This window comes from Bombina bombina, chromosome 6 (assembly GCF_027579735.1).
Source record: "Bombina bombina isolate aBomBom1 chromosome 6, aBomBom1.pri, whole genome shotgun sequence".
Classification (NCBI taxonomy): domain Eukaryota; kingdom Metazoa; phylum Chordata; class Amphibia; order Anura; family Bombinatoridae; genus Bombina; species Bombina bombina.
The window spans coordinates 648,923,355-648,948,200 of record NC_069504.1 but is presented as its reverse complement, the minus strand read 5'-3'; the positions used below and the strand labels follow the sequence as shown (position 1 = coordinate 648,948,200).

Genomic DNA, 24,846 nt, shown 5'->3' with positions numbered 1-24,846 from the left:
GAATCTGTCTTAACAGATTTACCTGGACTACTGGTGGAGAGAATCACTCTCTAGTGTCTTTGTCTAGATCTCCTTGTCCTGAGGGACATCTTTCTTAAATCATCCGGGGCAGTTTTGACTTTGGTTGCAAGTCCGTCAGGATGGTGAGGGCGTGCCAAGAGGGCATGGGGTCCGTGGACTCAGGAGGTTTCTCTCCTGATTAACTTTATGGATCTTCAGGCAATCTTTTTCCTCTGAGGGTTTAGACTACTGGGTTAGTCCCAGTTTATAGATTCTAGTCAGCCTCCTTTCGGTGGCTTAGATCTCCATCTGAGGGGAACGATAGACTCCCTAGCGATGAGGGTAGTATCTCCGGTTCGGTAGAGGGCAGAGGCCCACCACTGCTTGCTGTCAGCGATCCACTCTCCAAGTGTGGTCATCCGGGACGGATGTTCTTTACAGACATTCCCTTTATCTGGGGATAAGGTCTCCATCCGAGCGGTTTTCGGATATTTGTAACTGGAGGGGACGCCGGATGAGAATCTCAGGAAGTCCCATCTCAATGCCAAGTTACCTGCAGATGGGTTGTGGTTCAGGGATCCTCAGGCGGAGCTAATGGATGCATTAGCGGGGCCTTAGAGGTTCAATATAATTTTTCCCTTTCTGCCATATCACTCCTTCCTCGAATTGTGGCTCAAGCCTAGCAGGAGTAGGCGTCAGTGATACTGATTGCTCCGTTGCGGCCGCGAAGATTGTGGTTCGCGGTTTAGAGGAGATGTCGTCTTCCCCTCCATGAAGGTTACCTTGTCTCAGGGATCTGCTGGAACAAGGCCCTTTTGCTTCATCAACTTTTATTTCTCTGAGGTGGACTGTGAGATGATGCTTAGTCTTAGTCAAGAGAGGGTTTTCTGAGAGGTTATGATTCTCTCCTTCAAGCGCGTAAACCGGTTCCTCATCATCTATTATAAGGTGTGGAGGACCCTCTTCCTCTGTGAAGAGAGGGGTTCGTCCTAGTACACTTTTCAAGTCTGCCAGGATGGTCTGGAGAAGGGCCTCTTAGCTAGTTCCTCGTTGCGACAGTTTTGGCCCGGTCTGTTTTACTGCACAAGAGGCTCGTTGAGCTTCCAGCCGTATAGTTTTTTGTTAGGGCCCTGAATACGATCAGACCGATGTGTCAATCTGATGCTCCTCCTTGGAGCTTAGATTTTGTCCTTAAGGTTTTGCATCGGGCTACTTTTGTACCTATGCAGGAGGTTGACATTAAGTTGTTCTCTTGGAAGATTCCTTTCCGTCTAAATGTTGCTTCTGCGTGAAGAAGTCTCTGAGATTGCTGTCCTGCAATGCGACCCTCCTTATCTGGTGTTCCACGATAATAGGGCTGTTCTACGAACCTAGTTAGGATTTTATCCTACGGTTGTGTCAAATCGCAACTTCATTTAAGAAATTGTGGTTCCTTTCTTATGTCCTATTCCTTCTTCTCGAAGGAATATTTACTACATAATATGGAGTCGTGGCTTGAAGTTCTATCTCCAGGCTACATATGAATATACAGATTTTTTTTCTCTGTTTGTTATCTATCTGGGAAGTGTAAGATCGGAAGGCTTCTTCGACTTTCTTATCTTTTAGTTTAGGAGTATCATCCTCTTGGCTTATGAGACAGCGGGACACAAGCCTACTCAGAGGATTACGGCTCATTCTACGAGAGCAAAGTCATCCTCTTGGGTCTTCTACAATGAGGCCTCTATGGATCAGATTTGTAGGGCAGCTACCTGGTCCTCCTTACATTCTTTTTCTTAATTTTTTAACGAGTTTCTGCTTCTGTTGAAGCAGCCTTCGGGAGAAGGGGTTTTGAAGGCTGTGGTGTCCTCAGATGGGGGCTGCCTCTCCTTTTTGCCCTCCCGCTAGCATTCAGTGTCCTCTGGAGCTTGGGTATAATTTCCCACAAGTAAGGAATGCAGCTGTGGACTCTACCTGTATTGAGAAGGAAAACTTAAATTATACTTACCAGATAATTTCCTTTCCTTCTGTATAGTGAGAGTCCACAGCTCCTACCTGTGTTCTCCGATGGTCGGCCCTACATTTTAAATTGTTCTTCTGGCACCTTTTTCACCCTGATATTTCTACTACTGCTCCTTGTTTCCTCGGCAGAATGACTGAGGGATGAGGGAAGTGGCGGAGGTATTTAAGCCTTTGACTGGGGTGTCTTTGCCTCCTCTTGGTGGCCAGGTTCAGTATATCCCACAAGTAAGGAATGCAGCTGTGGACTCTCCTTGTACAGAAGCAAAGGAAATGATCTGATACGCATAATTTAAGATTTTATGATTCAGCTAGAGCATATAATTGTAAACAACTTTCCAGTTTACTTCTATCATCTAAATTGCTTCATTTCTTGGCATCCTTTTTTGAAGGAGCAGCAATGCACTATTGGGTGCTAGCTGAAAGCCAATAACAAGAGGCATAATATATGTGCAGCCACCAATTGTCAGCTTCTTAGCCTACCTAGGTATACTTTTTAATGAAGTATACAAACAGATTGAAACATATTAGATAATATAAATAAATTGTAAAGTTGTTTAAAATGGTATGTTCTATCTGAATCATGAAAGTAACAAATATGGGTTTTATGTCCCTTTAAGGCTTCTAAATTTTGGATCTGCAGACCCCATGTGGTAGGAAGTTGACCGTCACTGGTTTAAAATATATAGCAAAAAAAAAAAAAAAGACTGGAAACAGCTAATTAATACACATTTAGCTTTCATCCTCTTTCCTTATAATGTGCATTAGATTTACCAAATGCATAGTGTGCAAAAAGATTAACAATTTACAGCAAGATTCACAGTGTACAACATGATATACAATGTACAACTAGTTGCACAGGGTACAACAAGATACACACTGTACAACAGGATACACACACTGTACAACAAGATACACACACTGTACAACAAGATACACACACTGTACAACAAGATACACACACTGTACAACAAGATACACACACTGTACAACAAGATACACACACTGTACAACAAGATACATACTGTACAACAAGATACACACACTGTACAACAAGATACACACACTGTACAACAAGATACACAGAGTACAAGATACACACTGTACAACAAGATACACACACTGTACAACAAGATACACACTGTACAACAAGATACACACACTGTACAACAAGATACACAGTGTAAAACAAGATACACACTGTACAACAAGATACACAATGTAAAACAAGATACACACTGTACAACAAGATACACACTGTACAACAACATACACACTGTGCAACAAGATACACACACTGTGCAACAAGATACACACACTGTACAAAAAGATACACAATGTAAAACAAGATACACACTGTGCAACAAGATACACACACTGTACAACAACATACACACTGTGCAACAAGATACACACACTGTGCAACAAGATACACACACTGTGCAACAAGATACACACTGTACAAGATACACACTGTGCAACAAGATACACACACTGTACAACAAGATACACACACTGTGCAACAAGATACACACTGTACAAGATACACACTTTACAACAAGATACACACTGTACAAGATACACACTGTACAAGATACACACTGTACAACAAGATACACACTGTATAAGATACACACTGTACAACAAGATACACACACTGTACACAAGATACACACTGTACAACAACATACACACTGTGCAACAAGATACACACACTGTGCAACAAGATACACACACTGTGCAACAAGATACACACACTGTGCAACAACATACACACTGTACAACAACATACACACTGTGCAACAAGATACACACACTGTGCAACAAGATACACACACTGTACAAAAAGATACACAATGTTAAACAAGATACACACACTGTGCAACAAGATACACACTGTACAACAACATACACACTGTGCAACAAGATACACACACTGTACAACAAGATACACACACTGTACACAAGATACACACTGTACAACAAGATACACACACTGTGCAACAAGATACACACTGTACAACAACATACACACTGTGCAACAAGATACACACACTGTACAACAAGATACACACACTGTACACAAGATACACACTGTACAACAACATACACACTGTGCAACAAGATACACACACTGTGCAACAAGATACACACACTGTACAAAAAGATACACAATGTTAAACAAGATACACACACTGTGCAACAAGATACACACACTGTACAACAACATGCACACTGTGCAACAAGATACACACACTGTGCAACAAGATACACACACTGTGCAACAAGATACACACTGTACAAGATACACACTGTGCAACAAGATACACACACTTTGCAACAAGATACACACACTGTACAACAAGATACACACACTGTACAACAAGATACACACACTGTACAACAAGATACACACACTGTGCAACAAGATACACACACTGTGCAACAAGATACACACTGTACAAGATACACACTTTACAACAAGATACACACTGTACAAGATACACACTGTACAAGATACACACTGTACAACAAGATACACACTGTATAAGATACACACTGTACAACAAGATACACACACTGTACAACAAGATACACACACTGTACACAAGATACACACTGTATAAGATACACACTGTACAACAAGATACACACACTGTACAACAAGATACACACACTGTACAACAAGATACACACTGTACAACAAGATACACACACTGTACAACAAGATACACACACTGTACACGATACACACTGTACAACAAGATACACACACTGTACAAGATACACACTGTACAACAAGATACACACTGTACAAGATACACACTGTGCAACAAGATACACACTGTGCAACAAGATACACACTGTACAACAAGATACACACTGTACAACAAGGGTTGAAAAAACACTTATAGGGATGTACATCATTTCTCTAGGCAATCTTGATATACAAATTGTATCCACTAGGCAGTGCTCTAAATACTTTAATTGTCAAATTCTTCTTGTTGAATAAAAAAGGAATCTTCATTTAATAATGCAGTTACATGAAGCAGCACAGTTATGCTAGGTAATAAATCAATCTTTCAGAATAGTGTCTTCTCTTCCTTTAATGAGTGAGATATGGTGCAGCTTATTATCGTGAATATGGACAAATCTCAGACCTAGTTGACTGTGTCTTCTCTTCCTTTAATGAGTGAGATATGGTGCAGCTTATTATCGTGAATATGGACAAATCTCAGACCTAGTTGACTGTGTCTTCTCTTCCTTTAATGAGTGAGATATGGTGCAGTTTATTATAGTGAATATGGACAAATCTCAGACCTAGTTGACTGTGTCTTCTCTTCCTTTAATGAGTGAGATATGGTGCAGTTTATTATAGTGAATATGGACAAATCTCAGACCTAGTTGACTGTGTCTTCTCTTCCTTTAATGAGTGAGATATGGTGCAGTTTATTATCGTGCATACGGACATATCTCAGACCTAGTTGACTGTGTCTTCTCTTCCTTTAATGAGTGAGATATGGTGCAGCTTATTATCGTGAATATGGACAAATCTCAGACCTAGTTGACTGTGTCTTCTCTTCCTTTAATGAGTGAGATATGGTGCAGCTTATTATCGTGAATATGGACAAATCTCAGACCTAGTTGACCATGTCTTTTCTTCCTTTAATGAGTGAGATATGGTGCAGCTTATTATCGTGAATATGGACAAATCTCAGACCTAGTTGACCATGTCTTTTCTTCCTTTAATGAGTGAGATATGGTGCAGCTTATTATCGTGCATATGGACATATCTCAGACCTAGTTGACTGTGTCTTCTCTTCCTTTAATGAGTGAGATATGGTGCAGTTTATTATCGTGAATATGGACAAATCTCAGACCTAGTTGACTGTGTCTTCTCTTCCTTTAATGAGTGAGATATGGTGCAGTTTATTATCGTGAATATGGACAAATCTCAGACCTAGTTGACTGTGTCTTCTCTTCCTTTAATGAGTGAGATATGGTGCAGCTTATTATCGTGAATATGGACAAATCTCAGACCTAGTTGACCATGTCTTTTCTTCCTTTAATGAGTGAGATATGGTGCAGCTTATTATCGTGCATATGGACATATCTCAGACCTAGTTGACTGTGTCTTCTCTTCCTTTAATGAGTGAGATATGGTGCAGTTTATTATCGTGAATATGGACAAATCTCAGACCTAGTTGACTGTGTCTTCTCTTCCTTTAATGAGTGAGATATGGTGCAGCTTATTATCGTGCATATGGACATATCTCAGACCTAGTTGACTGTGTCTTCTCTTCCTTTAATGAGTGAGATATGGTGCAGTTTATTATCGTGCATATGGACATATCTCAGACCTAGTTGACTGTGTCTTCTCTTCCTTTAATGAGTGAGATATGGTGCAGTTTATTATCGTGAATATGGACAAATCTCAGACCTAGTTGACTGTGTCTTCTCTTCCTTTAATGAGTGAGATATGGTGCAGCTTATTATCATGCATATGGACATATCTCAGACCTAGTTGACTGTGTCTTCTCTTCCTTTAATGAGTGAGATATGGTGCAGCTTATTATAGTGAATATAGACAAATCTCAGACCTAGTTGACTGTGTCTTCTCTTCCTTTAATGAGTGAGATATGGTGCAGTTTATTATAGTGAATATGGACAAATCTCAGACCTAGTTGACTGTGTCTTCTCTTCCTTCAATGAGTGAGATATGGTGCAGCTTTTTATCGTGCATATGGACAAATCTCAGACCTCGGTTCAATAGTGATTATCTTGGACGCTCCTAACATCCTACAGGTGAGATGCCCCTAACGTCACAGAAGCATATTTTCACTGAAGAAACAATTTCCAGACTGTCATGTAGCAGATTTGTTGCGTCTCCAGATGATGGCACCACGCAGGCTGTTCTAACTATCTATGCAGCACATTCCATAAAGTAAATGTAGCATGTGAGATGTCTTAGAGGGGGGAGAGGGAGATACTAATTGAGAATGATGGCTATAGGTCATTAAAGGGACATAATACTCATATGCTAAATCACTTGAAACTAATGCAGTGTAACTGTAAAAAGCTGACAGGAAAATATCACCTGAGCTTCTCTATGTAAAAAAGGAAGATATTTTACCTCACAATCTCCTCAGCTCAGCAGAGTAAGTTCTGTGTAAAAAGTTATAATTCAGATGCTGCCCAGCTGCAGGTAAAAAAATTAATAAATGAAAAAATGAACAGCAGCCAATCAACAGTGCTGGGGTCATGAACTCGTTTACTGTGATCTCATGAGATTTCACTTAACTCTTATGAGATTTCATTGTAAACTTCCTTACACTGAATAGGGAAATAACATGAGAGTGCACGAGGCTCAGCCCTTCGGCTGTCCCGGGACAGACAAACTGATTTGCTGCTTAGAAGTCCTTTACAATGGGATGTGGCTACTGAGAAACTTTTGAGGTAAAATAGCTTTCTTTTTTATATTGTTCAGGTGATATTTTCTAGTCAGCTTTTTACAGCTATACTGCATCACTTTCAAGTGTTTCAACATTTGGGTATTATGGCCCTTTAAGGAAGGGCAGTTTATGACCACTGATAAACACATGTACAGCTGCTTGTAGGCATCACTGTCAAAAATGGTCAGCAGGAGCATTTTAGACTGCACAACATAGATCAAGTCATGGGATACAATCTCTGTTATGTTCTGACATCTCCCATAAAAAGTAATAGCTGTCACTTTTACTTAGGACCTGGTGAAGTGTTGGAGCTATTCAACTTTTGATAATCTTAAATGTGATGGTCAAGAGGACAATCTACTCCAAAATTGTTATTGTTTAAAAAAAGATAGATAGAACCTTTACTACCAATTCCCCAGCTTTGCACAACCAACATTGTTATAGTAATATATTTTATAATCTTTACACTGCTAAATTTCTGCCAGTTTCTAAGCCCCTGCAGGCCGCCTTTATCTCAGAGTATTCTTATAGCTTTTTACAGCAAGACATCACTGTTGCTATGTTGTTCTTAGTATGGTGAATAGTTACTTACGTTTATATTTTTAATTTAATTTTGAATTTTAATAAGGGAGTCAGTATATAGACGTACGAGCTATGGGTTAATGTTGATTGTTGAGTTAAGTGAATCTGGCACAGGCAGATACCAAATAATAAATGAAGAATTTGTTAGAGGAGTTGATTACCTATTCTGTCAAACTCTGCAGAGATGTCTATGAAATTCCAAGAATAATGATAAAGAAGTAGTTGACCTTTGGTTTAGCATTACCTAGATTATAAGTTAGTTTAGTGAGTGCCTTATCTGTAGAGGATAAGTAAGAGTCAGGTAAAAAAAAACTTGATTAGAGAAAGTGTGTTAGGATATTGTGGTTCAGCTAACTTTTCTAATGAGCTGAAGACAAAAGGTAGTAAATGGACTGGGCAATAGTTAGCGGTGAGAATGAATCAAGAGAGGGCTCCCTTGGGATGGGTGATAAGTGCATGCTTAGAAAGGATCCTGATATTTGCTAGTGGTGAGAGATATTCTTAAAAAAAAGAGTCATGACTGAGAAAGAAGCACCAGGGAGAAAAGTCATTTGAATCATGTCAGGCTTTTTACAGTAAGATCTTGTTACCAACAACAAATTTAGTTCAGTATGGTAAGTCATAACATGAGTTTGAATTATTATTTAAAGGGGCCCTAAATATCTTTAAGTTGGTACTGTAAATTTCAAATATTCATGCATAAAAAAAGATCAGTGTTTACTTCCATCATATCATTATTACCATTTATATGCAAGCTAGTGCTTTTGTGTCTTACTCAGAGGCTGCTTTGTGGATGTGCGTAACTGTTGCTCGAGTGTGACTCAATCTGATGCTTCCTATGTTCTGAGACCTGCATAATGTTCATGTTAACAGTGCTGGTCATGTTTAAAAAGAATTTTTTTGTAAGCAAACATTGGTAACAATTTTACATAACTATGTAACCATTTTACATAACTATGGTAACTATGTAACCATTTATGCCCCCAATAGTCTCCTTATTTATTTATAGACATAATCTACAGCACTGCAGTATGTTTGTTTTTAATTTTGTCATGAGCTTGCTGTCTAATCAGTGTGTCCAATCTCGATGTTCATCTTAATGTAATGTGCTCCTGCACTGGGTAAACTAGCCGACAGCTTTACCTAGCACAAGAGCACATTACATCAAGTCACTGGTTTTCAAACCTGTCCTCCGGCCTCCCTAACAGGCCACATTTTGTGGATATCTGAACTAGAGCACAGGTGAAATAATCAGCTGATTAGTAACCATGGTTATTTTACCTGCTCTCATCCAAGGTAATCCTGAAAACCTGGCCTGTTGGGAAGTTCTGAGGACAGGTTTGAAGGGCACAATCTTGTGTGCTGTGATTAGACAGCAAGCATGTGATGTGGACAGAATTATGTAATTTTTTTTACCAATGTCCCTATAGGTAAATCTAAATATCTGCAAGCAAGACTCATATATTACATGTTCTGTAGGTAAGCGAAGGCTGCTGGTAGAGCACAGAATAAAAAAAGATTCAGCAGTAAATGAGCAGAGAAGCAGAACATCCTGGATGAAGCTTAAAGGTTAAATACTTAAAGGGATAGTAAACACCAAAAATGTTATTGTTTAAAAAGATAGATAATCCCTTTATTACCCATTACCCAGTTTTGCATAACCAACACTGTTATAGAAATATACTTTTTACCTCTGTAATTACCTTGTATCTAAGCTTCTGCTGCCTCCTTATCTCAGATCTTTTGACAGACTTGTATTTCAGGCAATTAGTGCTGACTCTTAAATAACTTCACGTGCATGAGCACAGTGTTATTTATATGAAACGTGAACTAATGCCCTCTAGCTGTGAACAACTGTCAAATGCATTCAGATGAGAAGCGGCCTTTAAGGGCTTAGAAATTAGCATACACGCCTACCTTGGTTTAGCTTCAACTAAGAATAACAAGAGAACAAAGCAAATTTGATGATGAAAACAGAATTTATGCTTACCTGATAAATTACTTTCTCCAACGGTGTGTCCGGTCCACGGCGTCATCCTTACTTGTGGGATATTCTCTTCCCCAACAGGAAATGGCAAAGAGTCCCAGCAAAGCTGGTCACATGATCCCTCCTAGGCTCCGCCCACCCCAGTCATTCGACCGACGGACAGGAGGAAATATATATAGGAGAAACCATATGATACCGTGGTGACTGTAGTTAGAGAAAATAATTCATCAGACCTGATTAAAAAACCAGGGCGGGCCGTGGACCGGACACACCGTTGGAGAAAGTAATTTATCAGGTAAGCATAAATTCTGTTTTCTCCAACATTGGTGTGTCCGGTCCACGGCATCATCCTTACTTGTAGGAACCAATACCAAAGCTTTAGGACACGGATGAAGGGAGGGAGCAAATCAGGTCACCTAAATGGAAGGCACCACGGCTTGCAAAACCTTTCTCCCAAAAATAGCCTCCGAAGAAGCAAAAGTATCAAATTTGTAAAATTTGGCAAAAGTGTGCAGTGAAGACCAAGTCGCTGCCTTACATATCTGGTCAACAGAAGCCTCGTTCTTGAAGGCCCATGTGGAAGCCACAGCCCTAGTGGAGTGAGCTGTGATTCTTTCAGGAGGCTGCCGTCCGGCAGTCTCATAAGCCAATCGGATAATGCTTTTAAGCCAAAAGGAAAGAGAGGTAGAAGTCGCTTTTTGACCTCTCCTTTTACCAGAATAAACAACAAACAAGGAAGATGTTTGTCTGAAATCTTTAGTAGCCTCTAAATAGAATTTTAGAGCACGGACTAAGTCCAAATTGTGTAACAAACGTTCCTTCTTTGAAACTGGATTCAGACACAAAGAAGTTACAACTATCTCCTGGTTAATATTTTTGTTGGAAACAACTTTCGGAAGAAAACCAGGCTTAGTACGCAAAACCACCTTATCTGCATGGAACACCAGATAGGGCGGAGAACACTGCAGAGCAGATAACTCTGAAACTCTTCTAGCAGAAGAAATTGCAACCAAAAACAAAACTTTCCAAGATAATAACTTAATATCTACGGAATGTAAGGGTTCAAACGGAACCCCTTGAAGAACTGAAAGAACTAGATTTAGACTCCAGGGAGGAGTCAAAGGTCTGTAAACAGGCTTGATCCTAACCAGAGCCTGAACAAATGCTTGAACATCTGGCACAGCTGCCAGTCTTTTGTGAAGTAAAACAGATAAAGCAGAGATCTGTCCCTTCAGAGAACTTGCAGATAATCCTTTCTCCAAACCTTCTTGTAGAAAGGATAGAATCTTAGGAATTGTTATCTTGTTCCATGGGAATCCTTTAGATTCACACCAACAGATATATTTTTTCCATATTTTATGGTAAATTTTTCTAGTTACAGGCTTTCTAGCCTGAATCAGAGTATCTATTACAGAATCTGAAAACCCACGCTTTGATAAAATCAAGCGTTCAATCTCCAAGCCGTCAGTTGGAGGGAAACCAGATTCGGATGTTCGAATGGACCCTGAACAAGAAGGTCCTGTCTCAAAGGTAGCTTCCATGGTGGAGCCGATGACATATTCACCAGGTCTGCATACCAAGTCCTGCGTGGCCACGCAGGAGCTATCAGGATCACCGAGGCCCTCTCCTGATTGATCCTGGCTACCAGCCTGGGGATGAGAGGAAACGGTGGGAATACATAAGCTAGGTTGAAGGTCCAAGGTGCTACTAGTGCATCTACTAGGGTCGCCTTGGGATCCCTGGATCTGGACCCGTAGCAAGGAACCTTGAAGTTCTGACGAGACGCCATCAGATCCATGTCTGGAATGCCCCATAATTGAGTTATTTGGGCAAAGATTTCCGGATGGAGTTCCCACTCCCCCGGATGGAATGTCTGACGACTCAGAAAATCCGCTTCCCAATTTTCCACTCCTGGGATGTGGATCGCAGACAAGTGGCAGGAGTGATCCTCCGCCCATTGAATTATCTTGGTCACTTCTTTCATCGCCAGGGAAGTCCTTGTTCCCCCCTGATGATTGATATATGCAACGGTCGTCATGTTGTCTGACTGAAACCTTATGAATTTGGCCTTTGCTAGTTGAGGCCAAGCTCTGAGAGCATTGAATATTGCTCTCAGTTCCAGAATGTTTATCGGGAGAAGAGACTCTTCCCGAGACCATAGACCCTGAGCTTTCAGGGATTCCCAGACCACGCCCCAGCCCACTAGGCTGGCGTCGGTCGTGACAATGACCCACTCTGGTCTGCGGAAGCTCATTCCCTGTGACAGATTGTCCAGGGTCAGCCACCAACGGAGTGAATCTCTGGTCTTTTGATCTACTTGAATCGTCGGAGACAAGTCTGTATAATCCCCATTCCACTGTCTGAGCATGCACAGTTGTAATGGTCTTAGATGAATTTGTGCAAAAGGAACTATGTCCATTGTTGCAACCATCAATCCTATTACTTCCATGCACTGCGCTATGGAAGGACGAGGAACAGAATGAAGTACTTGACAAGAGCTTAGAAGTTTTGATTTTCTGACCTCTGTCAGAAAAATCCTAATTTCTAAGGAATCTATTATTGTTCCCAAGAAGGGAACTCTTGTTGACGGGGACAGAGAACTTTTTTCTTTGTTCACCTTCCATCCGTGAGATCTGAGAAAGGCTAGGACGATGTCCGTATGAGCCTTTGCTTTTGACAGGGACTACGCTTGAATCAGGATGTCGTCCAAGTAAGGTACTACTGCAATGCCCCTTGGTCTTAGAACCGCTAGAAGGGACCCTAGTACCTTTGTGAAAATCCTTGGAGCAGTGGCTAATCCAAATGGAAGTGCCACAAACTGGTAATGCTTGTCCAGAAAAGCGAACCTTAGGAACTGATGATGTTCCTTGTGGATAGGAATATGTAGGTACGCATCCTTTAAATCCACGGTAGTCATAAATTGATTTTCCTGGATAGTAGGTAGGATCGTTCGAATAGTTTCCATTTTGAACGATAGTACCCTGAGAAATTTGTTTAGGATCTTTAGATCCAAAATTGGTCTGAATGTTCCCTCTTTTTTGGGAACTATGAACAGATTGGAATAAAATCCCATTCCTTGTTCTCTTATTGGAACTGGATGTATCACTCCCATCTTTAACAGGTCTTCTACACAATGTAAGAATGCCTGTCTCTTTATTTGGTTTGAAGATAATTGAGACCTGTGGAACCTTCCCCTTGGGGGTAGTTCCTTGAATTCCAGGAGATAACCTTGAGAAACTATTTCTAGTGCCCAAGGATCCTGAACATCTCTTGCCCAAGCCTGAGCAAAGAGAGGAAGTCTGCCCCCCACTAGATCCGGTCCCGGATCGGGGGCTATCCCTTCATGCTGTTTTGGTAGCAGTGGTAGGCTTCTTGGCCTGCTTACCCTTGTTCCAGCCTTGCATTGGTTTCCAGGCTGGTTTGGGTTGTGAAGTATTACCCTCTTGCTTAGAGGATACAGAATTAGAGACTGGTCCGTTTCTGCGAAAGGGACGAAAATTAGGCTTATTATTAGCCTTAAAAGACCTATCCTGTGGGAGTGCGTGGCCCTTTCCCCCAGTGATGTCTGAAATAATCTCTTTCAAATCAGGTCCAAATAATGTTTTACCTTTGAAAGGAATGTTAAGCAATTTTGTCTTGGAAGACACATCCGCTGACCAAGACTTTAGCCAAAGCACTCTGCGCGCCACGACAGCAAACCCTGAATTTTTCGCCGCTAATCTAGTTAATTGCAAAGCGGCATCTAAAACAAAAGAGTTAGCCAATTTAAGTGCTTGAACTCTGTCCATAACCTCCTCATACGAAGATTCTTTACTGAGCGATTTTTCTAGTTCCTCGAACCAGAAACACGCTGCCGTAGTGACAGGAACAATGCATGAAATTGGTTGTAGAAGGTAACCTTGCTGTACAAAAATCTTTTTAAGCAAACCCTCTAATTTCTTATCCATAGGATCTTTGAAAGCACAACTATCTTCGATAGGAATAGTAGTGCGTTTGTTTAGAGTAGAAACCGCCCCCTCGACCTTGGGGACTGTCTGCCATAAGTCCTTTCTGGGGTCGACTATAGGAAATAATTTCTTAAATATAGGGGGGGGAACAAAAGGTATGCCGGGCCTTTCCCACTCTTTATTTACTATGTCCGCCACCCGCTTGGGTATAGGAAAAGCGTCGGGGGGCACCGGAACCTCTAGGAACTTGTCCATCTTACATAATTTCTCTGGAATGACCAAATTGTCACAATCATCCAGAGTAGATAACACCTCCTTAAGCAGTGCGCGGAGATGTTCTAATTTAAATTTAAATGTCACAACATCAGGTTCAGCTTGATGAGAAATTTTTCCTGAATCTGAAATTTCTCCATCAGACAAAACCTCCCTCATGGCCCCTTGAGATTGGTGTGAGGGTATGTCAGAACAGTTATCATCAGCGTCCTCTTGCTCTTCAGTGTTTAAAACAGAGCAATCGCGCTTTCTCTGATAAGTAGGCATTTTGGATAAAAGATTTGCTATGGAGTTATCCATTACAGCCGTTAATTGTTGCATGGTAATAAGTATTGGCGCACTAGATGTACTAGGGGCCTCCTGTGCGGGCATAACTGGTGTAGACACAGTAGGGGATGATGTAGTATCATGTTTACTCCCCTCATTTGAGGAATCATCTTGGGCAATATCATTATCTGTTGCATTACTGTCCTTACTTTGTTTGGACACTATGGCACAATTATCACATAAATTTAAATGGGGAGACACATTGGCTTTCATACATATAGAACATAGCTTATCTGATGGTACAGACATGTTAAACAGGCTTAAACTTGTCAACAAAGCCCAAAAAAACGTTTTAAAATAAAACCGTTACTGTCACTTTAAATTTCAAACTGAAAACACTTTATTACTGAATATGTGAAAAAGTATGAAGTAGGGCTGCAACTAACGATTATTTTCATAATCGATTAATCGGCCGATTATTTTTTCGATTAATCGACTAATCGGATAAAAAGAGAATCAATAATAGTTTTCTATGTTTTAAATAAAATCCACATAATGAGTGTTACAAATATAAACTTCAGACGAAAACTTTACATTAACACAACTGTTTCTTCAATTTTTAAGCAGCAGAGCACAGTTTTATAATTAAACAAAACAAAACCACAAACTGTTTGAAAAGTGGTAGAACTAGAAAGAGTTAGACTATCACTGTTAATAACATTCTGTTATTCACTCTTTCCGAAACTTTGCATTGAAATGCAAAAATCTCAACTTGTCCACATGCTTCTGGCTAAGGCTGGTTCTCTGTTTGCAGCTATATTTCCTGCAGCAGAGAAAAGGCTGTTGAGGTGTATAAGTAGGGTTTTGCCAATTTCACCAAAGTGGGATATTTATCTTTGTTAGCTCTTCACTAATGCTAAGTGTTTTCTAGCTTGGCAAGGGGCCTCTCAATAAAGTAACCCTTGACTTCATTCTAACATAAAAATATCTTGAATATCTATATGCAATGGTAAATAACCAGCTATAAGGTTAGGGGAAATATCTAGTCCGCCCTAAATAATAACGCATATATACTTATAAAGGTTGTATCTGGTACATATTATCACAATTTATTAAAAATATAAAAAAAACAAGATCAAAAGCGCTAAGGACTGTATATCAATAACAGGACAAAGCCTTACACATTTTTGTATACAGTACATATAATCAGCAATAGCAAGCAATACGCTAATAATTGTGCAAACAGATAATAGTGCACATAAATTTAAATAACACCCATCAATCTAGGGGCAAGGTGTAAACAACAAGCTTGCCACTATATCATGAAAAGCATACTTCCAAATCACCAGATTTAATATAAACAATCCAAATGATGACTATTATATCTGGGTTTCACATAAGCCAGGGGTAGTTGTAAACGTATACTGTCCTGAAAAGGTGAAAAGTAGACGTCCTTTAGGCTAAGGACATAACCATAAAACACAATACCATATGCAGGAGTTCATTGGAGTGAAGCAGCTGGTGTTGTGCACAGACCAACTAATTGCAAACCAACTAATCGATTAATCGATTATGAGATTCGTTGACAACTATTTTCATAATCGATTATTATCGATTATGCCGATTAGTTGTTGCAGCTCTAGTATGAAGGAATTGTTCAAAATTCACCAAAATTTCACCACAGTGTCTTAAAGCATTAAAAGTATTGCACACCAAATTTCAGAGCTTTAACCCTTAAATTAACGGAACCAGAGCCGTTTTTACATTTAACCCCTATACAGTCCCAGAATGAGGCTCTGTCTATAACTAGAAAGGCCCCCATCTGAAAAAGGTGTCCAACACAGTGCCTGCCGTTTTTCTAAACGTTCCCCAAGATTATAATACCAATAATTAGTTAGAATCTGCATAATATGCCTAGTAAAGCAATTGTTTTAGCCCAGAAAAATGACTACCAGTTTTTAAGCCCTTTTTGAAGCCCTTTATTCTTTTATGTTTAACTAAGAAAATGGCTTACCGGTCCCCATGAGGGGAAATGACAGCCTTCCAGCATTACATGGTCTTGTTAGAAATATGGCTAGTCATACCTTAAGCAGAAAAGACTGCTAACTGTTTCCCCCAACTGAAGTTACTTCATCTCAACAGTCCTGTGTGGAAACAGCAATCGATTTTAGTTACTGTCTGCTAAAATCATCTTCCTCTTACAAACAGAAATCTTCATCCTTTTCTGTTTCAGAGTAAATAGTACATACCAGCACTATTTTAAAATAACAAACACTTGATAGAAGAATAAAACTACATTTAAACACCAAAAAACTCTTAACCATCTCCGTGGAGATGTTGCCTGTGCAACGGCAAAGAGAATGACTGGGGTGGGCGGAGCCTAGGAGGGATCATGTGACCAGCTTTGCTGGGACTCTTTGCCATTTCCTGTTGGGGAAGAGAATATCCCACAAGTAAGGATGACGCCGTGGACCGGACACACCAATGTTGGAGAAAGTAAATTAGAAAGTTGTTTAAAATGACATGCCCTATATGAATCATGAAAGTTTAATTTGGACTTTACTATCCCTTTAAAGGGACAGTCTACTCCAACATTTTTATTGTTTAAAAAGAAAGATAATCCCTTTATTACCCATTCACCAGTTTTGCATAACCAACACTGTTATATTAATATACTTTTACCTCTGTGATTACCTTGTGTTTCAGGGGCCGAATTATCAAAGTGCCAGTGGACATCGATAAATACTGACAGCATATGCTGTCGGCATTTTTCATTGCACAAGCATTTCTTGCAAGATGCTTGTGCAATGCCGCCCCCTGCACATTTGCGGCCAATCGGCAGCTAGCAGGACGTGTCAATCAACCCGATTGTATCCGATCGGGCTGATTGCTGTATCAGGGGTGGCGGATGAGTTAAGGAATAGTGGTCTTAAGACCGCTGCTTCTTAACTCCTGTTTCCGGGGAGCCTGGAGGCTCCCGCAGAAACAGATGCATATGGATGCATTCCGGCCTTGATAAATCGGCCCCTAAGCCTCTTTTGACAGCCCCCTGATCACATAGCTGTTTATTATCTATTGACTTGCATTTTAGCCAATTAGTGCTGTGTCATACACAACTCCACGGGAGAGAGCACAATGTTATTTATATGGCCCACATGGATTAGCCTTGTCTTGCGAAAAGCTGTTAAAAAAGCATGAGATAAGAGCCTGTCTGCAATGGCTTAGAAACAGGCAGAAGTTTAGAGGTTATAAAGTATATTAATATAACATTGTTGGCTGTGCAAAGCTAAGGAATGGGTAGTAAAGGTGTTAACTATCTTGTTAAACAATAACAATTCTGGTGTAGCCTGTCACTTTAACTATGTGATATTTGGTGTGCAGGATTGCAGTTAAACAAATAAATAATTGATTTGCTGAGTGTTTTCAGAATAAATAAATGTGAGAAATGAATCTGGAAAGAAAACAGTTATTTTATTTCCTTGTTTCATCCTGATAAGGTTTGCAAGGTTAATAATATTTGCATGTAGTGATACTGAGTGATTTGGCAAGCAGAAGTATATCTCACTATTTCACATGCTCGGATGTGTGCTATAGTTAAAGGAGCCTAATAGGGCAAGATAATGCTCTAATACACAAGTTTTAAGCAAGCAATAGTGCAATAAGGAATTATTCTATGTAAAGGAGTTAAACAGATTGTCAGCTCCAGAGCAGCAATGCCGTACTAATCTTGTGTGGAACACAAGCCAACTAGCCCATTATGGGTGGCGTATGTAAAGCTGTGTTTAGCTCTGGAGCAGAACTGACTTTAACTATGTGGTAATTTATCTGCACATAATTATATGCAAGCAACAGTGAAATAGTAATAACAGATAAAAATGCAACAAGAACAAGCTGCACTTCTGTGTCCCTTTAAATAAATAATCTGTATGCTACCAGTAACACTGCGACATACACCTCTGGGCAGAGCTGCTTTTCACTGTTAACTGTGTCCTATTTTCATTTTCAGGTGCACTATATTTTGCATGAAATGGTAATGGGAGGTATGGTCTTAGAGACCAACATGAATGAAGTTGTCGCTCAGGTCGAAGCCCAGAACAAATTAGAGAAATCGGAGGTGAGGCTTATTTATTTTTAATGAAATGAAACCAGCACAAAAAGGAAAGGAAATGGATCACGTTAACATATGCTCCTATATGCATATCATTTAGCAGATTTGACTGCATTGCCGATGGGCTGCATACAAAATAATATTCAAATCATTTAGCACTCACATTTATTTTTGTTATTTGAGAACACTTCTTGCTGAACTCTCTTTAGTATGTTTATCTTGTCTGCTTTACTTTAGCCAGTCATAGGTCAGGTGTAAATGATCTCTTACACTGATCTATGCAAAAAGTTTGTAGCAGCTAGGTCAGGTATACTGCAGCCTTTTTTAACGGGAGTAGAATTTTATAGGAAAATCAGGCACAATAAGAAATTGATTTACATGTTATTGTTTTTCACTAAGATTAAAGGGAAAGTAAAGCCAAAATGAAACTTTCATGATTTAGACAAAGCATGCAATTTTAAACAACTTTACATTTTACTTGTATTATCTAATTTGCTTTGTTCTCTTGGTATCCTTTGTTGAAAGCATACCTAGGTAGGCTGAGGACCAGCAATGCAATACTGGGAGCTAGCTGCTGATTGGTTGCTGCACATATATCCCTATTGTCATTGGCTCACACAATGGTTTCAGCTAGCTTCTGGTAGTGCATTGCTTCAATAAAGGATACCAAAAGAATGAAGCATCACCGATCAGCAAGCGCTTACCCAGGTGCTGAACAAATAACGGGCCGGCTCCTAAGCTTACATTCCTGCTTTTTCAAGTAAAGATTCCAAGAGAACAAAGAAAAATTGATAATAGGAGTAAATTAGAAAGTTTCTTAAAATTGCATGCTCTATCTTAATCATGAAAGGAAAAATGTGGGTTTAATATCCCTTTAATACTACATCTTCGTTTGAATAACACATTTGTTAATATACATTGCCTCAATATCTTTTAATAAGCTTTCAACCTTTGGATGGAAGTGAATCTTCATCTCACTGTGATAAATATCTTGATTCCCTTTGCAACAGTTTAAGTACTACCTTATTCCCATATATGTAAAGTACCCCTTTAAAATGCTGCATAAAATGTTGGCTTTATAAATAATAATAGGCTAATTTTGGTGGTTTTAAAGGACTATTAAATACGTAGAATTGTATAATCAACAAATGCCTAATAAAAAGACAATGCAATAACAGTCAATTAAGTACATTTTTCTGACTATTTTCAAAGTTACTTCCATTTTCCTTCCCTATGTATGATGTGACAGCCATCAGCAAATCACAAAATGCACATGCGTATATACTCTGAACTACTGCACATGCTCAGCAAGAGCTGGTTCCTCAGAAAGTGTGCATATTTTGTTATTACAAGTGAATTAGAAAGTTTATTTTTGACTTGAGTGTCCCTTTAAGTTTTTAAATAACAATGAAATAACAACCTCGCCATCCAGGGCTCTCAAACCCCTTTTGATATAGGAATAAGCTGTGTATCGGGGATCTTTGCAATGCAAAGTTTCATCCAGCAGCCTCCTGAGTAGCTTTTTCCTGTATAAGATATAGGTTGCATGCATGGGGGTTGAGGGTGGGACATGCAAAGTGAGTTAATTTATTGACAACCTAAAAAGGAAGCAAACCTGCTTATAAATATTGAGTGTGCATGTACTCTTTAATAAATATAGCCTTCAGTTTCCATTACTATGCTAAAATGTTTCTATGGTGTCACAGCTTGGACTTCTTTGTATTAGTTAGAGATCTACTTTTCCAAAACTGGGCTCTTTCCTATTTTAATCATTATATCCAACCCACAAATCTTGATTACTGTTGACAACACTGTCACCGATCAGTCCCTCGTGCCCTCTGCCTTGGGGTCACACGTGATTGAATTTGCTTCTCACATTCAGTAATTGGATAATTCCTTCTGTCTCTACCTTAAAACTACCACACATTTTCACACTTCCTCACACAAAACACAATTCCGGTTCTGATCTCCTCACTCTTCATATCCCACCTTCGCCATTGCAACTTCATTCTTTCTGGTCTCACAAGCTATAATCTATTGCTTATGCACTCTATAATGAATGGCTCTACCAGACTCATCATCCTTACACATCACTTCTCATTTGCAGCACCTCTCTGTCATTCTGTCCACTGGTTTCCCCTAGCCTTCAGAATCAAACTCCAAGTCTTGACCCCAACATGCAAAGTCCTCACTAGTACTGCATACTCCCATATCTCTTCCCTTGTCTTTGAATATTTTTCTACCTACCCTATCATGATGACTAAGACCTACATATTTCTTTATTTATCATTGCCTCCTTAACTCTTTGAGGGCTAAGCACTTCCCCACCTGGGTCTAAGATTTTTTTAATGTTTTTTTAATTTATTTATTTTTTTAACATTTTATTTTTAACTTTTTGTTTATTTTTTTTAGACCCCGAAGACTTACACTGTTGGTTAGGCGATTTTCTTTCCAATGGTGGGTCTTGGGGGTCTGTAGCTGCTTAGAAGCCTGAGATACAGGCTTTTAAGCAGCATGTCCCCTGTTCCTATACTTAACATTGTTAAGTATAAATAAAGTTGCGCGGTGACGTCATCATGTTAGTGCGCATGACGTCACCACGCAAAACGGGAAGCCCCGGCTATGCCTGTCACTCTACAGGCACGATCGCCGGAGTAGGAGCGGGTGGGAGCCCCCAGATCTCCCTCAAGGTGGGAAAGTGCTAGTGACGGCTCTGAGCCGTCATTAGCACCAGAGTGGGAAACTCTGTAACGGCCGTCATTAGCACTCAAAGGGTTAAGTTTATGTCTAAAAACATTTTCTTGTCTCATTCTGTAAGACTTGCCCTAAGCTTACAGAGTTTTAGGTGTTCCCCAAAGATGTGAATGGATATAGATTACAGGCCCCAGACTTGAATTTCCTTTGATGGTTTTGCAACATCATTTTCTTTTTAAATTATCAGTTTATCCTAATTTTTTCTTCCTTTTTATTAGTATCCCTACATATACTGAAAATGTCTATACTTTAGTATAGGCTAAACAGTCAGTGTAAACAGTCAGAAGAAGAAATTGCACTCCAAGTTGAATGTTGGAGAGATAAGCAATAATATGTTAATTGTTCTCTCAGAGGGCCTGGTGATCTAAAGTTCTCAGCTCTGCTAAGATTTTCTAAGCAGTCTCGTCAGCACTGCGAGGTCCCTCAAAAAAAAAAATGCTAATTTTAGCTTGTGAACTGTTTATCTAGCTATACAGAGTTCTGATTGTGAAAGAGTGACACAAAGATTGAAATAAAATGCTCAAAAAAAGTCTCTGAAGATTTTGTCTGATTTCTCTCCATGATCATCAGGCCCTAAGTATTGGGCTTTGGTATACAGACACAGATAATATAAAGAAGTATGTGTTTGTATAGAAACTGATAAAAGAAGAAAAACTGATATCCCTGCAAGCTCAACCCATTTTAGAGCTAGATTATAAGATATATATATATATATATATATATATATATATATATATATATATATATATATATATATATGTGTGTGTGTACATATGTATGTATATGTGTATAAAGGTATTTACAGACATATATACACATATAAACACATCAATACATATGTATACATAAACATACACACATATATATATATATATATATATATGTGTGTGTGTGTACATTTGAGCCCTTTGCAGTAAAGTAGCTGACAAAATGAGGCAAAGACACCCCAGCCAAAGGCTTAAATACCTCCCTCACTTCCCCCATCCCCCAGTCATTATTTGCCTTTCGTCAAAGGAGGATGGCAGAGAAGTGTCAGAAGATTTCGGAGTAGTTCCTTAGGAGTGGTATCTGCCCTTCGATATGGGACTGGAGTTTTAAGTAGTCTTGTAAGCCTCTCAGTGAGAGCCTTGACGAAAGTTAGAGTCTGGAGATGCAGGGAGAGTCTTTCTGCGAACCCATCCAGACTGCCTGCTAACAGCTCCTAAGCAATCAGTGTTGACGAGTTTCACTGCCTGCTTGTTTTTCTCACTCAAGTACATGTCAGAAGCAATGCTACAAGACTGTCACACTTGAGAGGCTGTGTTTCTGTTCCACAGCATGGATTCTGGTAAGATCGTTTACATTTTTTACATATGTTGAAATCGTTAGAAGACAGGGTCACAGAGTGGCTGCTTTTAACTTTATAGAATCATGGGTTAATATCTCCTGAGGGTGATTATTGAACAGTGGGGTTTAATCAATTGTGATGCTTTGATTTTATGCTGCTTTGTGTGTGAGATTTTATTGGGCTCATAGACTGTTTGTTATATGGCTGGAACGTACAGGTTTTTACTTTCACTTTGAGTGCTGCACAGCTTGTAGCTTGGTGCGCTTTTCCTCATAGCAGGGGCGGTCCTGCCTTGCGCACCATGTGACTGGGAGTGGTCTCACTTTCATTTCCTCTTTCCTGACCGAGCTGGCTGTCAGAGAAGATGCTATTTCTCTGTATTGTCTGGGTCTAGGAGGTGGTGAGTGCCACAGCTATTGGGAGTATAAAGGTGCCATTTTGAGAAATAAGTCTTTTAATTTCTGTGTCCTGCTGTCATTAGCTATGGAGGATTCTGAGATACTAGAGGGTACTCCCTCTATTCCAAATAGTAATACCTGTTTATATTGTGAAGAGGCCTTGGTATGCCTACCCTCTCAACTATGTTCCACATGCCTTGACAGTGTTATTAGGTCAAAGAAGGTTAACCCCTTTAGTACCACTGAACCATCCACCTCTGAGGACTCGCCGTCCCGTGAGGTGCATACCCAACAGTAATCTCCTTCTACACACGCAGCTTCCCATAGCACGCTTGATCCTCCATCTGGAGGTGGCCTTTTACCATCAGATTTTACAGTGCAGTTAAAAACGTTTTCTTCTAAAGGAAGTCCTGTCTACGTTAGAAGTTCCTGAGGCCAAGCTGCCTGATGAACCTTTGATTCCTAAATTAGACAGAGTTTACGAGGACAAGGTAGTGCCTTTAACTTTTCCTGTACCTGTAAAGATGGGGAACATTAAGAACAAATGGGACAGAATTGGATCTTCCTTTTCCCCTTCGTATTCCTTTAAAAAATTATTTCCGGTCCCGGACTCTCAATTGGAGTTGTGGGGTTCCGTCCCTAAGGTGGATGGCGCTTGCCAAACGTACTGCTATCCCAGTTGAGGATAGCTTGTCGTTCAGAGAGCCGATGGATACGAAAATGGAAACTCTTCTAAGAAAGATGTTTCAACATACGGTATACTTGTTTCAACCGGCAGCTACTGTTGCCACGGTTGCTGGAGCAGCTACCTACTGGTGCGACTCCTTATTGGAATTGATCGAGGTGGAGGGTTCCCTCGACGTTATCCAGGAAAGAATTAAAGCCTTGAGAATTGCTAATTCTTGTATCTGTGATGCAGACATGCAGATTATTCGCCCAAATGCTAAGGTTTCTGACTTTTCCGTTCAGGCCCGTCGGGTGCTCTGGCTAAAAGTCCTGGTCTGCGGATATGACTTCTAAGTCCAGATTTCTTTGCCTTTAAAGAGATTTTTTTATTTAGTCCAGACCTGGACTCCATTATCTCCACGGTTACTAAAAAAGAACAAGTCTAATTTTCATTCCCTTCGTTCTTATAAATCCCAACGACAGTAGCCCTCTGCTAAGCCCGAGCAAACGAAGAGTACTTGGAAGCCGGCTCAGTCCTGGAATAAATCCAAGCAGATCAAGAAGCATCTAGACTAAATCGGCAAGAAGGGGCGGCCCTCGATCCAGCGCTGGATTGTGTAGGGGGCAGACTGTCACTCTTTTCAGACGCTTGGTTCAGGGACGTGCAGGATCCATGGGTCCTGAAAGTCATAGCTCAGGGATACAAGATAGGTTTCACGTCTCATCCACCCAAGGGCAGATTTCTCCTCTCAAGCCTGTCTTCCAGACCAGAAAGGAGGGAAGCCTTGGTGCGTGCATGATCTGTCCTCCTTAGGGGTCATTGTCCTGGTACCTATCGCAGAAAGAGGTTTGGGATACAATTCAAACCTTTTCGTGGTCCCAAAGAAGGAGGGAACTTTCTCTTGTTAAGTGTATCCAGTCCACGGATCATCCATTACTTGTGGGATATTCTCCTTCCCAACAGAAAGTTGCAAGAGGATCACCCACAGCAGAGCTGCTATATAGCTCCTCCCCTCACTGCCATATCCAGTCATTCTCTTGCAACTCTCAACAAAGATGGAGGTCGTAAGAGGAGAGTGGTGTTTTATA

The 24,846-nt window shown here is 40.1% G+C and overlaps 1 protein-coding gene across 1 annotated transcript in view; it reads left to right on the top strand.

Moving 5' to 3' along the window:
* AP3S2 (adaptor related protein complex 3 subunit sigma 2) overlaps positions 1-24,846 on the top strand; it is a 241,863-nt gene that overhangs the window by 179,888 nt on the left and 37,129 nt on the right. The window contains exon 5 of the mRNA XM_053717686.1: positions 18,511-18,618. Coding sequence (XP_053573661.1) covers positions 18,511-18,618 — 108 coding nt within the window. The remainder of the gene's footprint in view (positions 1-18,510; positions 18,619-24,846) is intronic.